At 45.8% G+C, this 20,781-nt stretch overlaps 1 protein-coding gene across 2 annotated transcripts in view; it reads right to left on the bottom strand.

Annotated features, from left to right (window-relative positions):
* Positions 1-1,431: 1,431 nt before the first annotated feature.
* Positions 1,432-20,781, bottom strand: part of SDHAF3 (succinate dehydrogenase complex assembly factor 3) — a 55,482-nt gene continuing 36,132 nt past the window's right edge. The window contains exons 1-2 of one of the 2 annotated variants that reach the window (XM_078766678.1): positions 19,018-19,287; positions 1,432-2,057 (exon numbers count right to left, since the gene is read on the bottom strand). In XM_078766678.1, coding sequence (XP_078622804.1) covers positions 1,827-2,057; positions 19,018-19,254 — 468 coding nt within the window. In that variant the 5' untranslated portion in view covers positions 19,255-19,287 and the 3' untranslated portion in view covers positions 1,432-1,826. Of the gene's footprint in view, positions 2,058-19,017; positions 19,288-20,781 lie in introns of those variants that run through there. The other variant, XM_068132847.2, reaches the window with a different exon arrangement.

Raw genomic sequence — 20,781 nt, 5'->3', positions numbered from 1 at the left:
ACTTTTCATTCTGGTCTACTACATGGAATATACCTGGCTGGTCTACTACATGGAATATATAACATCAAAGGAAACTCGTGACTGTGACCACCGATCTGATGCACTCTGTTAGAGTGTGGGTTCTGCCGAAACAGTTTCTTCGCAAGGGTTATACTGGGTGGTTTGACATTGTTTTCCCAGTAGTAGTTAGGGCAAAAATTTGAAATTTGTTCATGATGCCAGGCGATATTTCGCCTCCTCTTCGTGAAGGACACCCTGAGATCTTTAGCATCCACCAACTACAGCCGACAGATGGGATCGCCCGTTTAACGTCCATCTGAGGGGCGGCACACACATTGATGAATCCCCCTGCCTGTGAGACACTGGGACGAGAGTTTATAACTGGTTTGGGATTCAAACTCAGGCTAGACGGCTTAGAAGTGAGTGTGCATACTTCTAGGCCACCTGGTTAGTCCCCAATGTGACAACATCGATTGTTAAATGCAGACGCCTCTGAACCGCTTTTAGAGGCCATTTTTCCCCGCAGAGCGGGGGTTGGCCTTTTTTGGGGGCACCGTTGTCCCCTTTTTTTGAAGCAATGTTTTACAGCCGGATGCCCTTCCTGCTACCAACCCTGTTGGTCACCTCTTGCGACACACAGGGAATTACCAGTGAACTGGTACTCAATTGGCCTACCTCAAAAGGATGACAGGCTGAGTCGACCACCCTGGCGTTAATTCAGCGATCAACCGGGATTGCAAACGCAGGATCCGAGGATCCCAAGCCGGAACCATAACCGCAAGCCAACACCAGGCCTATGCCTCCGAGAGAGACGCAAGGTCTTCACATTAGTAATCACGGGCTGCGCAAACTGGCCATCGGTTGCCAGACACAGACAGGAGGGGGGAAGAAGATGATCTCCAACAGAGTCCCAAGAGAACAAGTACATGCCATCTGAAGATGTGGGGAAAGCTAAAGGCTTTTGGTGACAGGCTATTCCGCAGAAAGCCACATAATTGCTACCACTCCCTCTGGCAGTTGGGACTTGGAGAGGAAGCAAACGCCGTCTGCTGCCCCGATTAATCCACCATTGCTTTCGGCACACACTGTACAGATGAGGGTCAGAGAAGAGGGCAGACCGGCAGTGGAAATATCCACTAATAAGCAATGCCACGAGCCCTTCACTGGCGAGTCAAGTCACGTAGGAGGAAAACCGTGCCGGCCAACGTCTTCATACCTGTCCGACATATAGGATTGTGGGATTGTGTGTCTTCACAATGAAAAACGGCAGCGTAGGAGACAGCTCAATGAGGCGATTATCAGAGCAAGGGAAAACCACAGCAGGAATTTCATTAACATTGATGCTTCAACGTACCCTGGAGATTTGCAATTTGATTGGAAATATAAATAATAGAAAAGTCTCAAGAAAGGTTATCCTGGATGAGGGCAAGGTTGAAGTTTGATCTACGGAAAGTTTATTTCAACAAACGACATTCATTCCATATTTTTACCCACTTACTTTTACCACTGGGAATGCAACCATCAAGTCTCTGTGGAACCTGTGACCCCGAACTTGATCTGGAGATCTTTCATAAAACAAGCTGCGGCATCGCAAGGTTGGGACGTTGTCGTCAGCTTTCATTCTTTTGAGCAGGTTAGGGCGCGGAGGGGTGCAAAAGGTGGCGAACACCTGACGTGAAGCTCACATCTACCTTAATCGCAATATCATAACATCGCTATGTCACATTCCTTGTTAGCAGAACTAATGGGTCGCATCACTCAGACCACCGTCCCATCGACCAACCTCTGCCCCAGCTCTAAAACCCAGGTAATTATAGAGGCCAGAGTTAAGTCCGAGGTTTTCGAGGCTTCACTGGCTCCATCCCTGCGGCTTTGACAGCACCATGGTCTGTCTGGTTTGCTTTGAAGGTCTCTTGCATGAGCCGGTGCAGCTGTTCAACCTGCTTCACACTCAATGATTTCAACATCTCCGTGTCAAGGTGTTGCCCCAGTGCTCGTTTCCTCCTTGACTCTTGGGGTGATGTGTGGACTTGCTGTTGCAGTTGGTCTGCATAGGCCTAAGGGGTAAGGGCCGGAGGGTATCGTTCATGAAAAACACGGTACTGTATTTCTAAGAAATACTAACAACCTAAACTTATGAAATTTTAAATAATTACTGGAAACGAGTTTCATTTTATGACATATTTATTACATTGTGATATTCGGAAGACTAACAAATTGCCTGTGCCCACACGGAATTCTAAATGGGGTAGGGTTCGAGGCGGCAAAAATGCAAATTGCATCTTCTGTCATCGAGCCGGCAAGCAGAAAGCAACAATTCACATTTATTGCCACATCTGATGCTACCTAAATGCTCTAATGATGGCGAAGTGCTCCATTTTAAACTTTTTGTTCGATATATGTAGTTTCTTGATGTCTGGGGTCCGCAATAAAAAAGTTTGTATTGATGTCAAAGCCAGTGACCAATAGCAAATTAATAGTAGCATTATACAGCACTAGGGCATGCCCGTACTATATCTATATCTAAAATTATATCCCCCCCCTCTATTTACATGAAATGGTTTGGTCCAAAGCGAACGGCTTGCGAGTGGTGACAATCCCCCCCCTCTATTTACATGCAATGGTTTGGTCCAAAGCGAACGGCTTCCGGAGTTTGGTAAAGAAATCGCCATCGCGTGCACAAACGCGCAGGAAAGCGAATGAATCGCAAATTCGTTTTTATTAGTTGTAAAACATAGTTTAACGCCAACATAGTTTGCAAACGTGAAATAAATGAATACGCTCTCAAATGTGCCATCCGAGGCAGAGTGTGCCCGCCACGTTCGGCACACGCGATCGTTCGCTGCTCTCTGATTGGTTGAATCGTTTTTTGGACATAGCTCGGTAAGTAATTGTCCGATTAATATGAAACCTTGAAAAGGCACATTCTCGGGTCCCCAGCAATATACCTGGCAAGTTAAAAGTATATCGGACCCGTGGTTGTCGAGAAACAGCGGTCACAGACAAACGTACAGACGTACAGACAGACAGACAGAGATTACTGGAATTATAGATAGACTAGGGCATGCCCGTACTATATCTATATCTAAAATTATATCCCCCCCCTCTATTTACATGAAATGGTTTGGTCCAAAGCGAACGGCTTGCGAGTGGTGACAATCCCCCCCCCTCTATTTACATGCAATGGTTTGGTCCAAAGCGAACGGCTTCCGGAGTTTGGTAAAGAAATCGCCATCGCGTGCACAAACGCGCAGGAAAGCGAATGAAACGCAAATTCGTTTTTATTAGTTGTAAAACATAGTTTAACGCCAACATAGTTTGCAAACGTGAAATAAATGAATACGCTCTCAAATGTGCCATCCGAGGCAGAGTGTGCCCGCCACGTTCGGCACACGCGATCGTTCGCTGCTCTCTGATTGGTTGAATCGTTTTTTGGACATAGCTCGGTAAGTAATTGTCCGATTAATATGAAACCTTGAAAAGGCACATCCTCGGGTCCCCAGCAATATACCTGGCAAGTTAAAAGTATATCGGACCCGTGGTTGTCGAGAAACAGCGGTCACAGACAAACAAACGTACAGACGTACAGACAGAGATTACTGGAATTATAGATAGATGTCCACAAACAACCGTTTAAAATTCAAACAGTAAATAAAAAATATTGACATGATACAACAATGCGGCTTGCTACTTGTTAAAGCACATTTGTCGAAGTTTAATTGACTTTCTTTTTCGTTTACAGGTGTCTCCTGTGACGCATAATGTCACATTTACTGCAAATGGCGACCCCACAAGAACAAGCGTTACGCCCAGGTCCCCCATCGTTGAAGTGATGTGAGTTGACAAAGTGGAAGGTGCAAGGCGGCCATCTTGGATTTTGACGTGGCGACCCAATTTTCAATAGCGTTCTCCCTTATGCGAAGATACACCCACACACCAGATTAGAAGTTAGTAGTTCGTTTATTTTTCAAGATATTTCGCTCACAAGGTTCAGACATATATATGGTAGTGGCCATCTTGGATTTTGACGTGGCGACCCAATTTTCAATAGGGTTCTTCCTTATGCTTAGATACACCCACACACCAGATTAGAAGTTGGTACTTCGCTTATTTTTCAAGATATTCTGCTCACAAGGTTCAGACATACATAGCGGCGGCCATCTTGGATTTTGACGTGGCGACCCAATTTTCAATAGCGTTCTTCCTTATGCCTCGATATACCCACACACCAGATTAGAAGTTGGTACTTCACTTATTTTTCAAGATATTCCGCTCACAAGGTTCAGACATACATGGCGTCAGACATACATGGCGGCGGCCATCTTGGATTTTGACGTGGGTTGCACCCACACACCAAATTCGAATTCGGTCCTTCGCTTATGCACGCATGGACACACGCACGCCCGCATGCACGCACGCACGGACAGAGGGGAAAACCATAGTCCCCCTTTCGCTCCGTGGTGCGACGGGGACAAAAAGCCCAGTGTATTGCCGCCTGGTTTACAGAGAGCAAACTAGCTACACAGGTTATACGAAGGTTCATGGCGACCTGTAGAAGGCAGCAGGGACACCCGAGATGAAATGACACTCCAGGTAAGGGGTGTAACTCAGCGACCCCCTCAGTTTGTCCAAATTTTGAATATCTTCCGAGGGGGTAGTGAGTGCAGGCAGGGGTGAGGGGGGTAGTGAGTGCAGGCAGGGGTGAGGGGGGTAGCCAGTGCAGGCAGAGGTGAGGGTGGTAGTGAGTGCAGGCAGGGGTGAGGGGGTAGCCAGTGCAGGCAGGGGTGAGGAGGGTAGTGAGTGCAGGCAGGGGTGAGGAGGGTAGTGAGTGCAGGCAGGGGTGAGGGGGGTAGCTGGTGCAGGCAGGGGTGAGGGGGGTAGCTGGTGCAGGCAGGGGTGAGGGGGGTAGCCAGTGCAGGCAGGGGTGAGGGGTGTAGTGAGTGCAGGCAGGGGTGAGGGGTGTAGTGAGTGCAGGCAGGGGTGAGGGGGTAGTGAGTGCAGGCAGGGGTGAGGGGTGTAGTGAGTGCCAGCAGGGGTGAGGGGGGTAGTGAGTGCAGGCAGGGGTGAGAGGAGTAGTGAGTGCATGCATGGGTGAGGGGGGTGGTGAGTGCAGGCAGGGGTGAGGGGGGTAGCTGGTGCAGGCAGGGGTGAGGGGGGTAGTGAGTGCAGGCAGGGGTGAGGGGTGTAGTGAGTGCAGGAAGGGGTGAGGGGAGTAGTGAGTGCAGGCAGGGGTGAGGGGTGTAGTGAGTGCCGGCAGGGGTGAGGGGGGTAGTGAGTGCAGGCAGGGGTGAGGGGAGTAGTGAGTGCATGCATGGGTGAGGGGGGTAGTGAGTGCAGGCAGGGGTGAGGGGGGTAGCTGGTGCAGGCAGGGGTGAGGTGGATAGTGAGTGCAGGCAGGGGTGAGGGGGGTAGCCAGTGCAGGCAGGCGTGGGTATGCAGCAATAGAGATAGGGCGGAATGAGACCAGGGAGACAGTTTTTGTTGGAGATGAAACTATTAAATATGTCGAATCGTCATTCTGCAGGAAGGATCGTAGGCATAGAGTTCTGTGCAGTTTTGAAGGAGCAGAATTAGGGACATCGAAGGAACATTAAATGACCTTGTATCGGTCGTACAAGGTCATTGAATGACCTTGGTATACCCAGGAGTAAATGACATCAGGAAAAAGTTTCTCAGAACATTTGAAAGACAGGATATTGTGTAAGCAGATGAAAGCAAAGGGTTGTGAGGTCATGTTTTTTCTGGGATCCTTCCAAGATTCGGAAATGGAATAGAAATTATGAGCAGAGTGATGGATGTCAACCTATGGGTGTAAGAATGGTGAAGGGAGGAAGGTTTTGAATTTAAGATTCAGTGGGAATAATTTTGGGGGTAAAGGGAGTGTTTCCAAAAGGCAGGCCATATGCAATATAGAAAGGGGCAGCAACGTTTGCAGTGGGAATTGAGGAAGGAATTCAGGCTTTTTTAGGTCAATAAAGGGTGGGCAAGCTATAATAGTATAAACAAAGTAACTGATGATGCAATTGTGATCGATAAGGCAAGGTAGGAAAATGCAAAATCAGAAAGGGAAAAGTTAAATAAATTCTCTGCTGATGCCAGTTTAAATAACAAGATGGAATAGCTTGAGGCCAAAGTAGATGGTGATGAGTACAATATAGGTGCAGGAAGTCAGACATGGTTTAATGAGGAGAGTAACTGGAGGACAGGATTAGAAGGCTACAAGGTGTATCGGTGTGATGGGATGGAGAAAATATCATTCTGGGTAAAACACAGCATTGCATCGAGAGAAAGGGATGTCATTAAGGAGGGGAGTAATGTAGCGGATTCTGTATGGGTAAAGATCGGAGATTGAAAAAACAGTAATATACTAGTTAGATGTTTTTATAGGGCTCCTGGTGTGAGGGAAGAGGAGGAATGAGGAGTACATGAATAATTCAGAAGGGCATGCGGTAAGGGAATTTCCACAACTTTATCCCGGAGGTCTTTTGAAAGCTCCTTGGTGCTCATGGTCAAGTCTTTGCTGTGAAATGCACTACCCAGGAGAGGAAACCTACAGGAACAGCTGATTTTATTCTGAAGTAATCAGAATCACTGCAATTTAACACAAATGGAGGCCAATTAACTTGGTGTGTGATCTTGAAGGTGATCAGGTGATTGCTTACACCTGAGCTAATTTACAATTGGTATTATGAGAGGTGTGGACACTTATCCAACCAAGATATTCTAGTTTTGTATTTTTAATTCATTTTCTCTTGATTTGGGGTATCAGTTGATTGATGGTGGTGGTTCGTGTGCAGCCAACCGACTGCTGGTTGCATCATTTTCAGTGGGCGCGTCTGCCGCTGATGCAATTCCTCTCTATAACCAGTTATCTGGTGCTCATTTTGCGGACCTCAGAAGGATGATAGGCTGAGTCAATCCCACCTGGCATGAATTCAACGGGATTCGAACTCAGGACCTTAGGATCCCAAGCCCGCCACCCTAACCATTAGGCCAACATCAGGTATACTGTAGTTGATTGATGAGTTTGTTTTTTTTTTTGGAGGATTTTAAATTGCCAGGGATATAGTGTCCAGTAACAATGACAGGGCAGAGCAGATGAAGATTTCCTAGATCTAGTCGAGGATTGCTTTTAACCCAGTGTGTAGATAGGCCCACGAGGGGGAGTGCAGTGTTCGACCTTCTTTTAAATAACAATCCCAATGTGGTGGAGGAGGTGGAGGTAGCGCAGAGTGCCACGGCCTTTAAAACCTTGATTTTATTTCAATTTGATTATATACTGTTATGTCGGTGGGGTAAAGGAATATCTAGAGTCAGATAGATCTGTGTAGGTAGGTATTCGACTGCCGCGATAGGGAATCAACCTTGTAATAAGTTCCATGTGTAGTCCGGTTTGTCGGGATAAGCTGTATTGATGTCCCCGCTACGGGGGAGCAGGGCGTGCTAAATAGTCCAGGGATTATGGATAAGATTCCTTTGTTCGTCACCCCCCCTGTCGCCAAACCGTTGTCCCTTATGGCAATGCATACCCATATAAACACTTAGATAGGCCCTTTAGTGCACACAGTAATTAAATTCCCTTCCCTTACGACTTTGGAAAACAGGCAGGAAGCCAGATCGGGGCACTGCTGGATGGCCGCCACCAGCTACAGCTCCGGCAGGCCTAGCAAGATCGAGCGACACGAGCTATGACCACACTACAGGGAGCGTGTGATTGGTTGGCGCGGAAGGCGCGAACCTCCAGCCAATCAGGGCGGGGGCGGGAGGCGCGAAGACGCAACGGAGGAAAAGGTGGTTCATTGGGGGGAAGGTGCGAGAAGGTTCGGTGAACGCTGGAAGGGGCTGATTGGGTGGCGCGCCAAGGCTGACGTCACCGCCGCAGGTGATAAAAGGGCGCTGCACGACATTTTAGCAGCTCCAGCCCTTGCGCTCTCTGGCTGTCTTGACGCTGCATGACGTCTTGTGCTCTCTGCGCTTCCCTTCTTGGTCTTGAGAGGTCTTGGTGGTCGTGGTTCGCCATCTTCGTGGTGCTTGGGGCGGTGCTCGGTGCTTTTGGTGCTGTGAGCGGGCGGGACCTCGTGTGCAATCAATTCGGAGCTTGGAGCGAGGCGCGCCGCTGAATCGACGAGGCCGGGGCGAGCGGGTCGTTCGAGGCCTGGTGGCGCACGAGCGGGGCCGAACGGAGCCGCATTTGGACGGTGGACACGACAAGACGACGGACAGTTAAGACGCACCACATTTCATACACGCCAACGCTTTATTTTCCTTTCATTCATCCCTGTGTCCTGTTGTTGAGTCTGGTGTGTGGGATCCCAACGTAGGATTTAGTTTCATCGTCGCGTTTCATTGTCACGGGTTCCGTCAAATAAATCTCTATTTTTGTACATTCTAATTCGGTGTTCGAGTACATTAATTCCCTACAGGACCGGAGCTGCAGTCGGCGTGCTCCAGGTAAGCGCTTTTCCCACTTCTTCCTCTTCCCACGCTTCATAGTCAAATCCGTGTTTGGTCGTCACTTCCATTAAAGCCGTTCTGGTCATCTGGCGGTCCCTGGTATTAACCGGAGGGATTCACACAACAATACTTAAACACTGTAGAACACAATTCTCGTTCTTGGCACTTTCCAGTACATGTACTTGGAGAAATATTTATGCCATCTCCTGCGCTGAGGGCAAAATATCTGAGATTCAAAAAAATATGGTGTTTTACTGCAAATCAAGGTATACATATCCACATCATTTTGTTACATGACGCAATCAAAGATGGCCGACTGGCAGCCATTTTGTTACTTAAATGTGTCCCCAAACATTTATTGAATGTGCATGGTCCGATTTTGTTCAAACTTAGCATAAGCAGAGTACATGATGGCATACACGTGCACCTCACTTTACTTTGTGATCTGATCAAAGATGGCTGACTGGTAGACTGGCGGCCATTTTAGTTGTAAAAAACCCGATATTGACCTCATCCTCAACCATTTTTCAGACATGCATTTACTGATCTTGTTCAAACTTTACACACAGAAAATGAATGGTGGGTTACATATGTACGTCATTTTATTCCGAGGTCAGATCCAAGATGGCCGACTGGTGGGCATTTTGTAACTTAAACATGTCCCCACCCATTTCTCGACATACATGGACCGATTTTGTTCAAACGTAGCTCAAAGACAATACATGAGAGTATACACGTGCAGAAGATATTGTTTTGTAATCCGACCAAAGATGGCCGATTGATGGCCTTTAATTCCGTATGGCAAAATTACTAAATCCACGGGGGCTATGAAATCTAAGTCTTTTTCTTCATTTAATCTGGTGTTGGTGTAGCACAGGCAGGATAGGCCAAATGACTTTCTCCTGCGTCAGATTTCCTTGTTATAGCTTAGTAACGGGCACACCCCAAGCCCGGCAGCTGACGCACCCCGAGCCCAGTGCCCCAGGCAGTCGCCTGGATAGTCCGCCCATAAATGTGGTTCTGGAAGGCAGCCATTATCGAGCAAAACGATTAATGGGTGGTACAAAACGTTTGTGTAGACTGGTAGCATCCCACAGTGAAGGAGACAGGCCAGCCAAACACAAATTGTGAGGATGTTGAACACGCTCGTGAGTCATTCGTGCGCAGTCCCCATAAGACCATTCGGGTTCTATTGATCTCAACAAATCTCGACAAGAAAACTTTTTTCATGACAGTTTGAATTTGGAATGGTAATTTGTGGACACCCTGCATAATGCTTCAAAAGCAGGTGCCGCACCGCCATCTCAAGTCTTACCGCATTCTTACCCACAGTCTTTTCGAACCTCAATCCCTCCTCTCTGTCATCATTTGCTGTTCGTCCATTGCCTTGCTTATTGTGTCCAACAATCCACTGCCCCACTGTCAGTTCATACTCTCAATAACCTTGCTCTTTCACGAGCCTTGACATGTAAAGAAAAACAAAAGCGTTTTATGAAGCCAAAAAGTCAATAAAAGTCGTTTTTTTTCATTGCGACTCTGCGACAAAATAAAGATCCTCAAATCGCAGATAGTGCAAGGGAAATAAATTAGGAAACTCGAGCATTTAGCCCACCACAACGATGCCGTATACACCGTTTAATTTGATTAAGTTACATGTTCTGTTGCATACAATGAAACCCAATTTTTTAAACTAGAACGCATCTGAAAATGCAAAGCCTGTCTGCATCCGTTTGCATCCAGAAGCCTTCTTCTTCCATATGCTCAAAAGAATGAAAACGGTTTTAAAAATAAAATACAACATGAAAGTTGATGATTTTATGCAGCCTTGACCTTTGAGCTTTTGATATTAAAAAATAATCAGCTTCTAGCTTTTGATTGGTGAACCTATTTTGTGACCAAATATGCAAATTCTTAAAATTTCAGGTCATTGGGTGAAAATTGATGATTTTATGCAACCTTAACCTATGAACTTTTGATCTAAAAAACAACAACAATCGACTCCTACCTTTTGATTAGTGAACCAATTCAGTGATCAATTTGCAAATTCTTTAAATTGCAGATCAATCGGGTGAAAATTCGTGATTTTACGCAACCTTGACCTCTGACCTTTTGATCGAAAAAAAAAAACAATCTGCTTGTACATTTTGATTGCTGAACTAATTCAGTGACCAAATATGCAAATTCTTACAATTTCAGGTCAATCGGACGAAAACTGAAAATGCCCTTTGACCTTTTGACCAAATTATTAATTTGACTTCTCCATATTATCATAACTAGCAACGGTACTCGCCCTTCGGGCGGGGCTTCAATTGGGAGGCCCAAATGAAAAGGCAAAATATCAGAAATTGAAGGCTTTTTTTATTTTAAACGATTTATATAAACATCCGTAATATCACACACAAATCATCAAAATCTAAACAGTATTTGTAGAATTTCAATAAAAGCCACGTCACTGTTCATATCGGTAAATATTATTCCATCGTGTTTGAAAAAAACTGGAAAATTGGAAAATTGGAAAAATTGGAAAAACAATATAGCCTATTTTACTCCAGGGGGTCCCAGCATTACCCACACAAAATTTCGTTGCGATCAATTCAGCCGTTGTTGCGGTACCTGGGAACGGACAGACGGACATTTGGTGAATTATAGTAAGATAGAGCTTTGGTGAACATTTGATGCCAAAACTCAAATGCTAAATTGAAATTTCAGGACAACTGGATGAAAATTGATGATTTTATGTGACGCTGACATTTTACCTTTTGACAAACCTATTAATTTGCCTTCTCCGTATTATCATAATAAAGCTTAATTTGGTGAAAATTTGATGACAAAAGCTGAAAGTTAAAAAAAAAAACCTATGGCCAGGACATATGGGGACGGACAGACGGACGGACGCGGACACGCACACACACACACACACACACACACACACACACACACACACACACACACACACACACACACACACACACACACACACACACACACACACACGTGATTCCAAAACCCCATTTCCTGCTGTGCTGGGGACAAACTAATAAACATGTTAGGTTTATAGAACAATGGTCATGCATTTAGTTATATTAATGATAAGGATTGGATAATTAAATTGATATATGTGGGTAAATTACATGCCCAGACCAGGAATCGAACCCAGGTCCTCTGGAAAACCGTACCAGTGCTCTGCCATCTGAGTTATCTGGGCGATCCTGACCGAGCATGTAATTTTACCATACATATGATTGCCACTCTCTTTCCATCAATGCTTCCGGAGCACCAGTGGCCTGAACACGAGAGGGTCTTCCTCCAATGAGGGGGCAAATCAATTTCCTCGATTATAAACACCACTGGAGGCGAAGTGAGCAATTAGATTAATGATCAGGATTAAATAATTACATTGATATGTGTCCAAAACCCTGATCTTTGTCTAAAACCGTTAATCTATCCCAAATACACCTTCAAATTACGTTTTCCTTCCTGTAAGTCCTTGTAGTTTCCATTTGGTTTTTTTATTCGTGTGTTTGTACGGATATATATATATATATATATATATATATATATATATATATATATATATATATATATATATATATACACTTACATATACATATATATATATATATATATACATATATATATATATATATATATATACATATATATATACACATATATATATATATATATATATATATATATATATATATATATATATATATATATATATATATATATATATATATATATATATATACATACAGACTTGGCATTTAATATGGAATATTTTTTTTGTGGGGGTGAACTTACTTTTCAAGATGTCTCAGAGCCAAAAGTTCATTGGAATTATGTTGAAATTATTCTAGATTTTGTTAATGTGACCTTTAAAATGTGACCTTTTTTCGTCTCCTGGAAAGCAAATCCAACGGAAGGAAATCTCATTTCCTTTCACAAAGCCCGAAACAAGTGTGTGTCCACCCTCAGGAGAGCCAGGAAACAATATCTCACCATTCTCAAGACCGAACTCTCTTATCTGTCTCCCTCTTCCAAATCCTGGTGGCGTCTGGTCAAATCTGTTTCTGGTGTTTGTTCCCCCTCCATCCCCTCCCTCACCTCAAACGGCTTAACGGCTGACTCCGCACGTGAAAAAGCTGAATGCCTCAACTCTGTGTTTGCCTCTAAATCTTGTGTCCCAAACCCATCCCTCTCTGTACCCACCGTACCCAGTCGTACCCAGCTGCTCCTGGACTCTGTGTCCTTTCCTCCTGACAAGGTGGAAAAGTTTCTGTCAACCCTCGACTCTGATTCTGCAACTGGTCCTGGCGGCATCAGCCCACGGGTCCTAAAATCATGTTCTTCTGCTCTTTCACTCCCTCTTTCTGTTCTCTTCACCCTCTCTTTTGCTCAAGGTCATCTGCCATCTGCTTGGAAATCAGCCAACATCACCGCTTTGCACAAAAAAGGTGCAAAAACAGATCCCAGCAACTACAGACTAATCAGCCTTCTCCCAATTATCAGCAAAGTCATGGAATCCATCATTGCTTCAGATATTAAAACTTTCCTCTTCTCCAATGGCTTGATCTCTGATCATCAATTTGGTTTCAGACCTGGTCACTCTACTCTGGACATGCTGCTTCTGCTTTCTCAACAATGGATGGAGGTCCTCAACGCCAAACAGGAAATTAGAGCTGTCTCCCTTGACATTTCACGTGCCTTCGATACGGTCTGGCACCCTGCTCTGCTCTCCAAACTCTCCTCCTTTGGTATCCATGGAAATCTCCACGCATGGCTGGCGGACTTCCTCTCTGGTCGTAGTCAACGTGTGGCCCTGAATGGGTTTCTCTCATCTCCTCTTCCTGTTCAGCCTGGAGTTCCCCAAGGTAGTGTTCTGGGCCCTGTGCTTTTTCTGGTCTTCATCAATGATCTCTCTGACTCTCTTGAAAATCCTCTCTATCCCTTTGCTGACGACTCTACTCTCTGTCGCTCCATTCCTCATCCCTCAGATCGGCAGTCTGCAGCCTCCTCACTCTCTGCAGACCTGGACAAAATCACAGACTGGTCAAACAAGTGGAACATGTCTTTCAATCCTGACAAATCTCACACTCTTACAATGTCTCTCCGAAAGGACCGACTGGACAACCCTCCCATCTACTTTCTCAACAATCCTCTCCAAGAAGTTCTGTCGCTCAAGCTTTTGGGTCTCACTATCTGCCATGATCTTTCTTGGGAAAACCACATTTCCAAGCTGGCCTCCAAAGCCAGTCGCCGACTGGGCATCCTCCATCGTGCGAAGTCCTTCCTTGGCACACCTGAGCTCCTCACCACATACAAGGCTTTCATCCGCAGCTCAATGGAATACTGTTCCCCCCTCTGGGCTGGTGCTCCTGCCTCACACCTTGCTCGGCTTCACGCTGTTGAGGCCAAAGCTTTCAGAATCATTGGAATCTCCTGCGATGTAGTCAACGCCGAGGGCCTTTCACTCACTCACCGCAGGCAGGTTGGTGGTCTTTCTGCCTTCTACCGACTCCTCTCCGGCCTTGCTCCCCCAGCTCTCTCTGTGCTCTGTCCCCCCAATATTCCTTCAGGTCGCACAAGATCTGCCTGCAACCCTCTTATGGTTAAACTGCCAAAGTCTAGGCTCTCTGCTCACCTTCACTCTTTCATTCCCCTTTTCTCCCGCCTCTGGAACAAACTCCCCCACTCCCTTCAATCCCACTCCTCCCTCCAGGTCTTTAAAACAGCTGTTCACCACCATCTCTTATCTTCCCCCATCGAAAACCTTGATCTTTTCTACCCCCGGGAATTCACCCCAGAGTCCTTGCAGTGTTCATATGTTTTAATCCTCTCCCACCTCCCCCCAAGTCCTCCCGATGTCCCTGCTCTCAAATGTTGTGTTTGTGTCCTTCCCCTTCTTCCCCCTCTCTTTTGTGTCCTCCCCCATCTCTCCCCATCTTGTCTGCCGCTCCCCTTGTTTTTTGTGTTTTGTGTGTCGGTTTGTCTTTTTGTGTGATTAATGTTTGCTCTTTCACGAGCCTCGATCTTGTATACAAAAAAAAAGAAAAAAAAAAAAAAATCCACATTTGACATTTCAAAACAAATAAATTGATCCTTGAGAGTGATGTAAACTGATATCGAACTCAATTCATGGACAGTACTGTGTTAAACTTCTGTACATTTTCCAGAAGTATCTCTTTATTTTGCACATTAGCCAAATTTTTTTTTAACAAAAACAAAAGTTAAATTACGACTGGGATTACGGACAGTAAAATTACAGTGCAGTACTTCGTGTAACCCCCACGAGCATTCAGGAGAGCACGTACACGTTGAGGCATGCTGTTCACGAGATTTGTCAAGGTTTGGACAGGAATCGCTTGCCATGCAGTGACAATAGCCTGCTGCAATTCACGCACAGAGGTCGGCTGCTGGTCCAAGTGGTCGATTTGACGCGTTAATTCTGCCCACAAGTTCTCTATCTGATTCATATCCGGGGACATGGCAGGCCACTCCATATGCTCTACACCACGGTCAGCAAGAAAGTGTTGGATCATGCGAGCACGATGAGGCCGTGCATTGTCATCTTGGAAGACAAAGATTCCTCGAAAGGCTGCACGAACAAATGGAGGCAATGTTTCTTCCAGAATGGCCCTGTGCTTGAACTGGTTCAGGTTTCCATTCAGAACAACCAGGTCAGTTTTGCCCCCTGCATGAAAAGCAGCCCAAACGGTCACCCCACCACCTCCAGCTTGGACTCTTGGCACTATACAATCTTTGTTGTAGGCTTCATGCACTTGTCTGCGCATTCGGACACGGCCATCTTGACGATAGACCAGAAATCTAGACTCTTCACTGAAGATCACGTGATTCCAGTGTCCTGGCTGCCATTGACGGTGCTCTCTGGCCCACTGCAATCGGCGCTGGCGGTGTTGTCTGGTCAGACGTGGCTTTCTCAGGGGACGCCTGGCATGATAGCCTGCTTGAACCAGTCGTTGGTTGACTAGCCTTCTGGATACAGGCACATTTGTCAGTTACTGCCACTCAGCCCAAAGCTGATTAGCTGACTTGGTACGGCCATTGCGGACTAACCGGTGCAGCTGGCGATCATCCCTTCTTGTGGTTCTGCGGGGACGTCCTGGCCTCGGTATTGGAGTAGGGACACCCCTCTGAGCATTTCGTTTCAGGATCTTTGACACCTGACCTTGAGTGATGCCACACTGCCGAGCAATAGCACGCTCTTTCATGCCGTAATTTCGTAAAGCCACCAATCCATGACAAACAGCATTGTCGAGTTGACAGACCATCTCCAGAGGAAGCGGCAATAACTTTTGGAGACGTGCAGCAGTTGTTTTCCAATAATACAGAACGCAACAACCCTTGTATACCCGACTGTGAAGCCAATCGTCAAATGCACCTGTCCGTACATTTTGCCACGCCACCTGTGATATAATCCTGTTGTTGACTTCTTGCTGCGACAGACAATCAGTGACATGGTTCTTTTAAGAAAGAAATCACCAAAGTGTAAAAGAAACTCACCAGATTGACATACTGAGGTAAGAAAGTAAACCCAAGTCAAGGAAAAAAAAAAATTCCATATTAAATGCCGTCTGTATATATATATATATATATATATATATATATATATATATATATATATATATATATATATATATGTATATATACACAAAGAATTAAGTTAAGCACCCCCCCCGTTTTTTTACAACCTCGCACATTACAAGTTTGTTGTCGTCAAAACAGTGTAATATACCCATGATATTGCTATATTTTCTGGAGAAGTGATATTATGGTCACATAAAAACATAACAATCATGCCGTTTTCAATATTTTATTCTGAATAATTTAAGGTGAAATTTTTTGGGAATTTTAGGCATATTTTCACCTCAATTTAAGTATGGAGCAAAAGGTCCATCACGGACAGTGTGGATGACGTTTATGTTTTCTAACGTACAGTCATTGTTCTGAGAAGACCTCTAGCGATCTTTGCGTCAATAACGTGTGTAGAACCCACGTGATCGGATCACTGACTCAACCAATCACTTTTTTTCACTTTGATCACTCAATTTCATCAATGGATAATTGCTAATGTCATACCAATCATTATTTGATCTCACATACCTTAAAATATATGCCAATGTATACATATACACAAAGAATATATATTAGGGGGTGCTTACCTTAATTCGTTGTGTAGGGGTGCTTAACTTAATTCTTTGTGTATATATATCTACCATATATATATACAGTATATACATATACCATATAGAGCACAGTGTGTTTGTGTGTGTGTGTGTGTGTATATATATATATATATATATATATATATATATATGTATATATATATATATATATGTATATATATATATATATATGTATATATATATATATATATGTATATATATATATATATGTATATATATATATATATATATGTATATATATATATATATGTATATATATATATATATATATATATATATATATATATATATATATATATATATGTTGTTACGGACCGCGGATACGATGTTGTTTTGCCGAGCGGATGGCGCCGCGGCCCTAACAGTTACCCCGACTAACCCGATTCCTGGACGTTGGCCAAAATCGCGCCACAGATATTCAATATGGAAACCTCTAAAGCGACCGAATGTGAAGAGGAAGAAGAAGACGTACAGAAGAATAACAGGATTTATTATTTACACACACTAAAGCAAAAGGAGCAGTCAAGGTTATATACAGGGAAAATGGAAAAAGCAGGTGACACAGTGAAAATACTAGCTTAACTATACAAGCTTAACTTATTCCCTGGGACAAGACAAACAAAACAAACTCACGTACACAAGAAGGATGGAATGGCAGGAATGAATGCTGGAAGGAGGAATGGGAAGGTTCAGCTGGGGCAGATGGTTCGGGCTTGATTCCGCACGGGACGTCGGGCTGGACCTCGACGGCCACCGATGCCACCGCAATCTGGTTCCCGCGGGGTAACGGGTCGAAGCGGCCTGGTGGAGTCAACTGCTGGTGGAGCCAAAACTACTGGTGGGGCGCAACTCTTTCGTTGCACTTCTTACTTCGCACTTCTGTCAAAGGCTTCCCCGCGCTTCTTGTTTCGCACTTCTGTCAAGGCTTCCCCGCGCTTCTCTCGCACTTCTCCGAACTCATCTGCTGCCTCAATCGTCTGCTCGTGCCGCTGTGGGGACGTCGCGTGCTTTGCCAGGACTCGTCTGAGGTGGGGGCGTCTTCTGCGGGTTATATCAGCCCCACCCTTCATCCTCTTCGAACCTCCCCCAAGCGTTCTCTCTCCGCCCTCCCCAGCCAAACCCCTCGTTCTGGGTTGGTCGGCCAGGGCTGGTTCACTCCTCCCCTCTATGACGAGGTGGAGACACGCCTTTGTTCCCCGAGCCGGAGCACATGGCGAATGGAGTCGCGGAGGGAACAGTTGGCAATTTGTTGGAAGGGGAATGTGAAGGGAAAGGGGATCTACTCTTATTTAATGCAGTGCAATGGAGTATTTAATTAATGGAAGACACAGCCTTCACTAATACACATAATAAGGATATAACTACTGAACAGGGATATATGGTGTCCTTCGTGTATAAAAACCACCGTTTAGAGGCCATTTTTCCCCGCAAAGCGGGGGTTGGCCTTTTCGGGGACCGTGGTAGTTGTTGTTTTTTGGTCCCCTTTTTGAAGCAATGTTTTACGGCCGGATGCCCTTCCTGACGCCAACCCTTTTTGCCGCCTTCAACGACAAACAGGGAATTACCAGTGAACTGGTACTCAATTAGCCGACCTCGGAAGGATGACTTGGAGGAGTCTGATGACTCCTTCCGAGGAGCCAACACGTGTATGCTTTATGGAATTAACTACGGGAATGCCCTTTGATCTTTATACAACAACAATTGCAGGAAGGAGGGTGACATTTTACCACAATTCATTACACAACAATAAAAATAAAAAAACATTCTCATATCCACAACACTGCACCCTCCTCCCCTTAGGCACGTCCCGGGCCTATGAACTTTTACCTTAGTGTGGCACGTAGGTGTAGTTCCCTCTACATTTAACCTGACCCTGAGTGCGACAGTTTTAAAACATAAATAAATATGTCCCGCTGCTCCATTGCACCCTGCCTAACAGATTCACGCCCACAGCTAACCGAATTGCGGAATGGTCTTCAAACTATACATTTACGGTGGGGGCGCATTATTTACAATGACTACTTTATTTACAAAACGCAACCCAGGACCTGTGATCGTTCTTTTGGGGGTGAGACAGTCTGCCCTGCATCGATGCACCATGAAAGCACCCTCAACGCACAAATACACCCTCAAGCACCAATCGGTGCACAGTCACCACAGTTCATGAATAAAAAATAAACCGACAAACCCTGCTGGTGGTCTCTTGCTCTTCGGCTCCCTCTGCTGGTTAATGCTCTCTTCCTGTTGTTGTCATCTTCTTTGCTGGCGGCCTATTTGCAATAAAATAAAATGCACCCAACGTGTCCATTTCTTTTATTTATGGCCCACAGGGGGCCGACTATGTATGGTTCACCTGTGGGGCATAGGTGCCCTGTGGCCAAGGTCCGCCAGCAAGATCTCGGGCCTTCATGGCCGGTTCCAGCAGAGAGGCCTTGCCCCAACCCATGGGGTCCATAAGTGGTGCTCGGCCACAGACATGTGGTCCATAAGGTGGTGCATCGATGCAGACAGCTGGTTCCGGGAGTTTCGGGCGCACAATGGCGGACTCCCGCACGCTCCCCTCGGCGCCCAGTGGCGCACAGGTCCTCATGTGGGAGACAAGGGGGGAAAAAACAGATGAGCGAGGGGTAAGGTCTCAAGGGTACACATCAAACAAGGCAATGCAAGGTGAAGTGCGTACGGAAGCTCGTCCCTACCGTACGTCACCCCCCCTGTCACCTACTCTACCCTTGCCCTTACCCCATATTTACAAAATCTACACCTTTACAAATTCGTCACTACTGTCACGTCTTCCCCATATTTCCCTTATACCAAATTCGTCTCCACAATCCCTCTAACCAAAATTTGCCATCACCCAATTCATCATCAATCCTCATAAGGAGGAAGAGATGGAACACAGCACAATGTCACACCCACGTCATGATGCGTCTCACATTCCAAACATCTGCACAAAATAATAATAAAACATGGCATGGTGTGGAGTTACGTCACCCCAGGTGAGTGGATGTAGATGGTGCGAGGAGATTCTTAATCCTATCTACCTTCTAAATGACATTAACACACTTTACACTACCCGGGGTCTTTCCCTGCCAATCCATTGGCCAACTTACACTATGGGTTCTAAAAACCAATTCCCATTGACCAAACTGTGGTGCTTCTCAATTTGGGGTCTCACTCCCCCGATTCATCTCCCTGTGCCCTTGAACAATTTCCGGGCTGGGTCGTGTAGCTCTCCCAGCAGGTCTACCCACCTGCACACCTCCACCACTGTAGTTGCCACCCGAGCTTACCTAGCTCCTCACCCTAACCTAACTAACTGGGGAAGGCCCCTCCTGGCTCTGTCACCCCTTGGTGCCCTCTGGCACTGGGCTACCCGGGTCCGTCCTCCGGATCCTCGGGCCCCATCCACAACAACTCTACCGGCTCCCAGAGCCCACCTGCGGCCTCACCTGGCCGACATCCTCACAGTGGTGGAGTGTCCAACCAACTATACACACTAACAGGCAACACGCCCAGCCATTTCCACAACACTAATGCACCCATCCAAGTGCCATTCTTCCACACGCACCACAGATGCCAATATCCAACCACAATTTACCTGTACCCTCTACCTAACACTTACACTACCCTCCCCGGGTATTCATGATGGGGTCCATCCTCCTTTCCCCCATCCACACCTTCGCACCATCCACTCCACTCCACAGTTTCCACCATACTCACTCCACGACCATCCATTCCAATACTCCATATACTCCAGAGCATTTATTCCATACACCTGCAGTTGCACACCTGTGCAATCTCACCTGGTGCCACCTGCACCCTCCGTCCTTCCTGGACCATTTGGTCAGCACAACTCACATCACTATCACTCACTCATACACTGCTCTATCCACCTGTCCAGTTGCACACCTGTGCAATCACACCTTTTAACCATACACACGGCATCATCTGAACTATCTGTTGCCCTGCTACCTTAGTGCTCCCCGTCTTCCCTTTAAACTAAGCACATACCACGTCATTATCATCCACGCTAATCTACCTGCGTCCCCACTACAGGTATCATTGTCACTACCTAATCTTAACCTTACCTAAGGTCATCTTCTCTAGATCCCTACAC

The sequence above is a fragment of the Myxine glutinosa genome, chromosome 12, assembly GCF_964187855.1.
Source record: "Myxine glutinosa chromosome 12, kmMyxGlut1.1, whole genome shotgun sequence".
NCBI classification, from domain to species: Eukaryota; Metazoa; Chordata; class Myxini; order Myxiniformes; family Myxinidae; genus Myxine; species Myxine glutinosa.
Note: the sequence above shows the minus strand (reverse complement) of the source record. Positions and strands in the feature narration are given on the sequence as shown.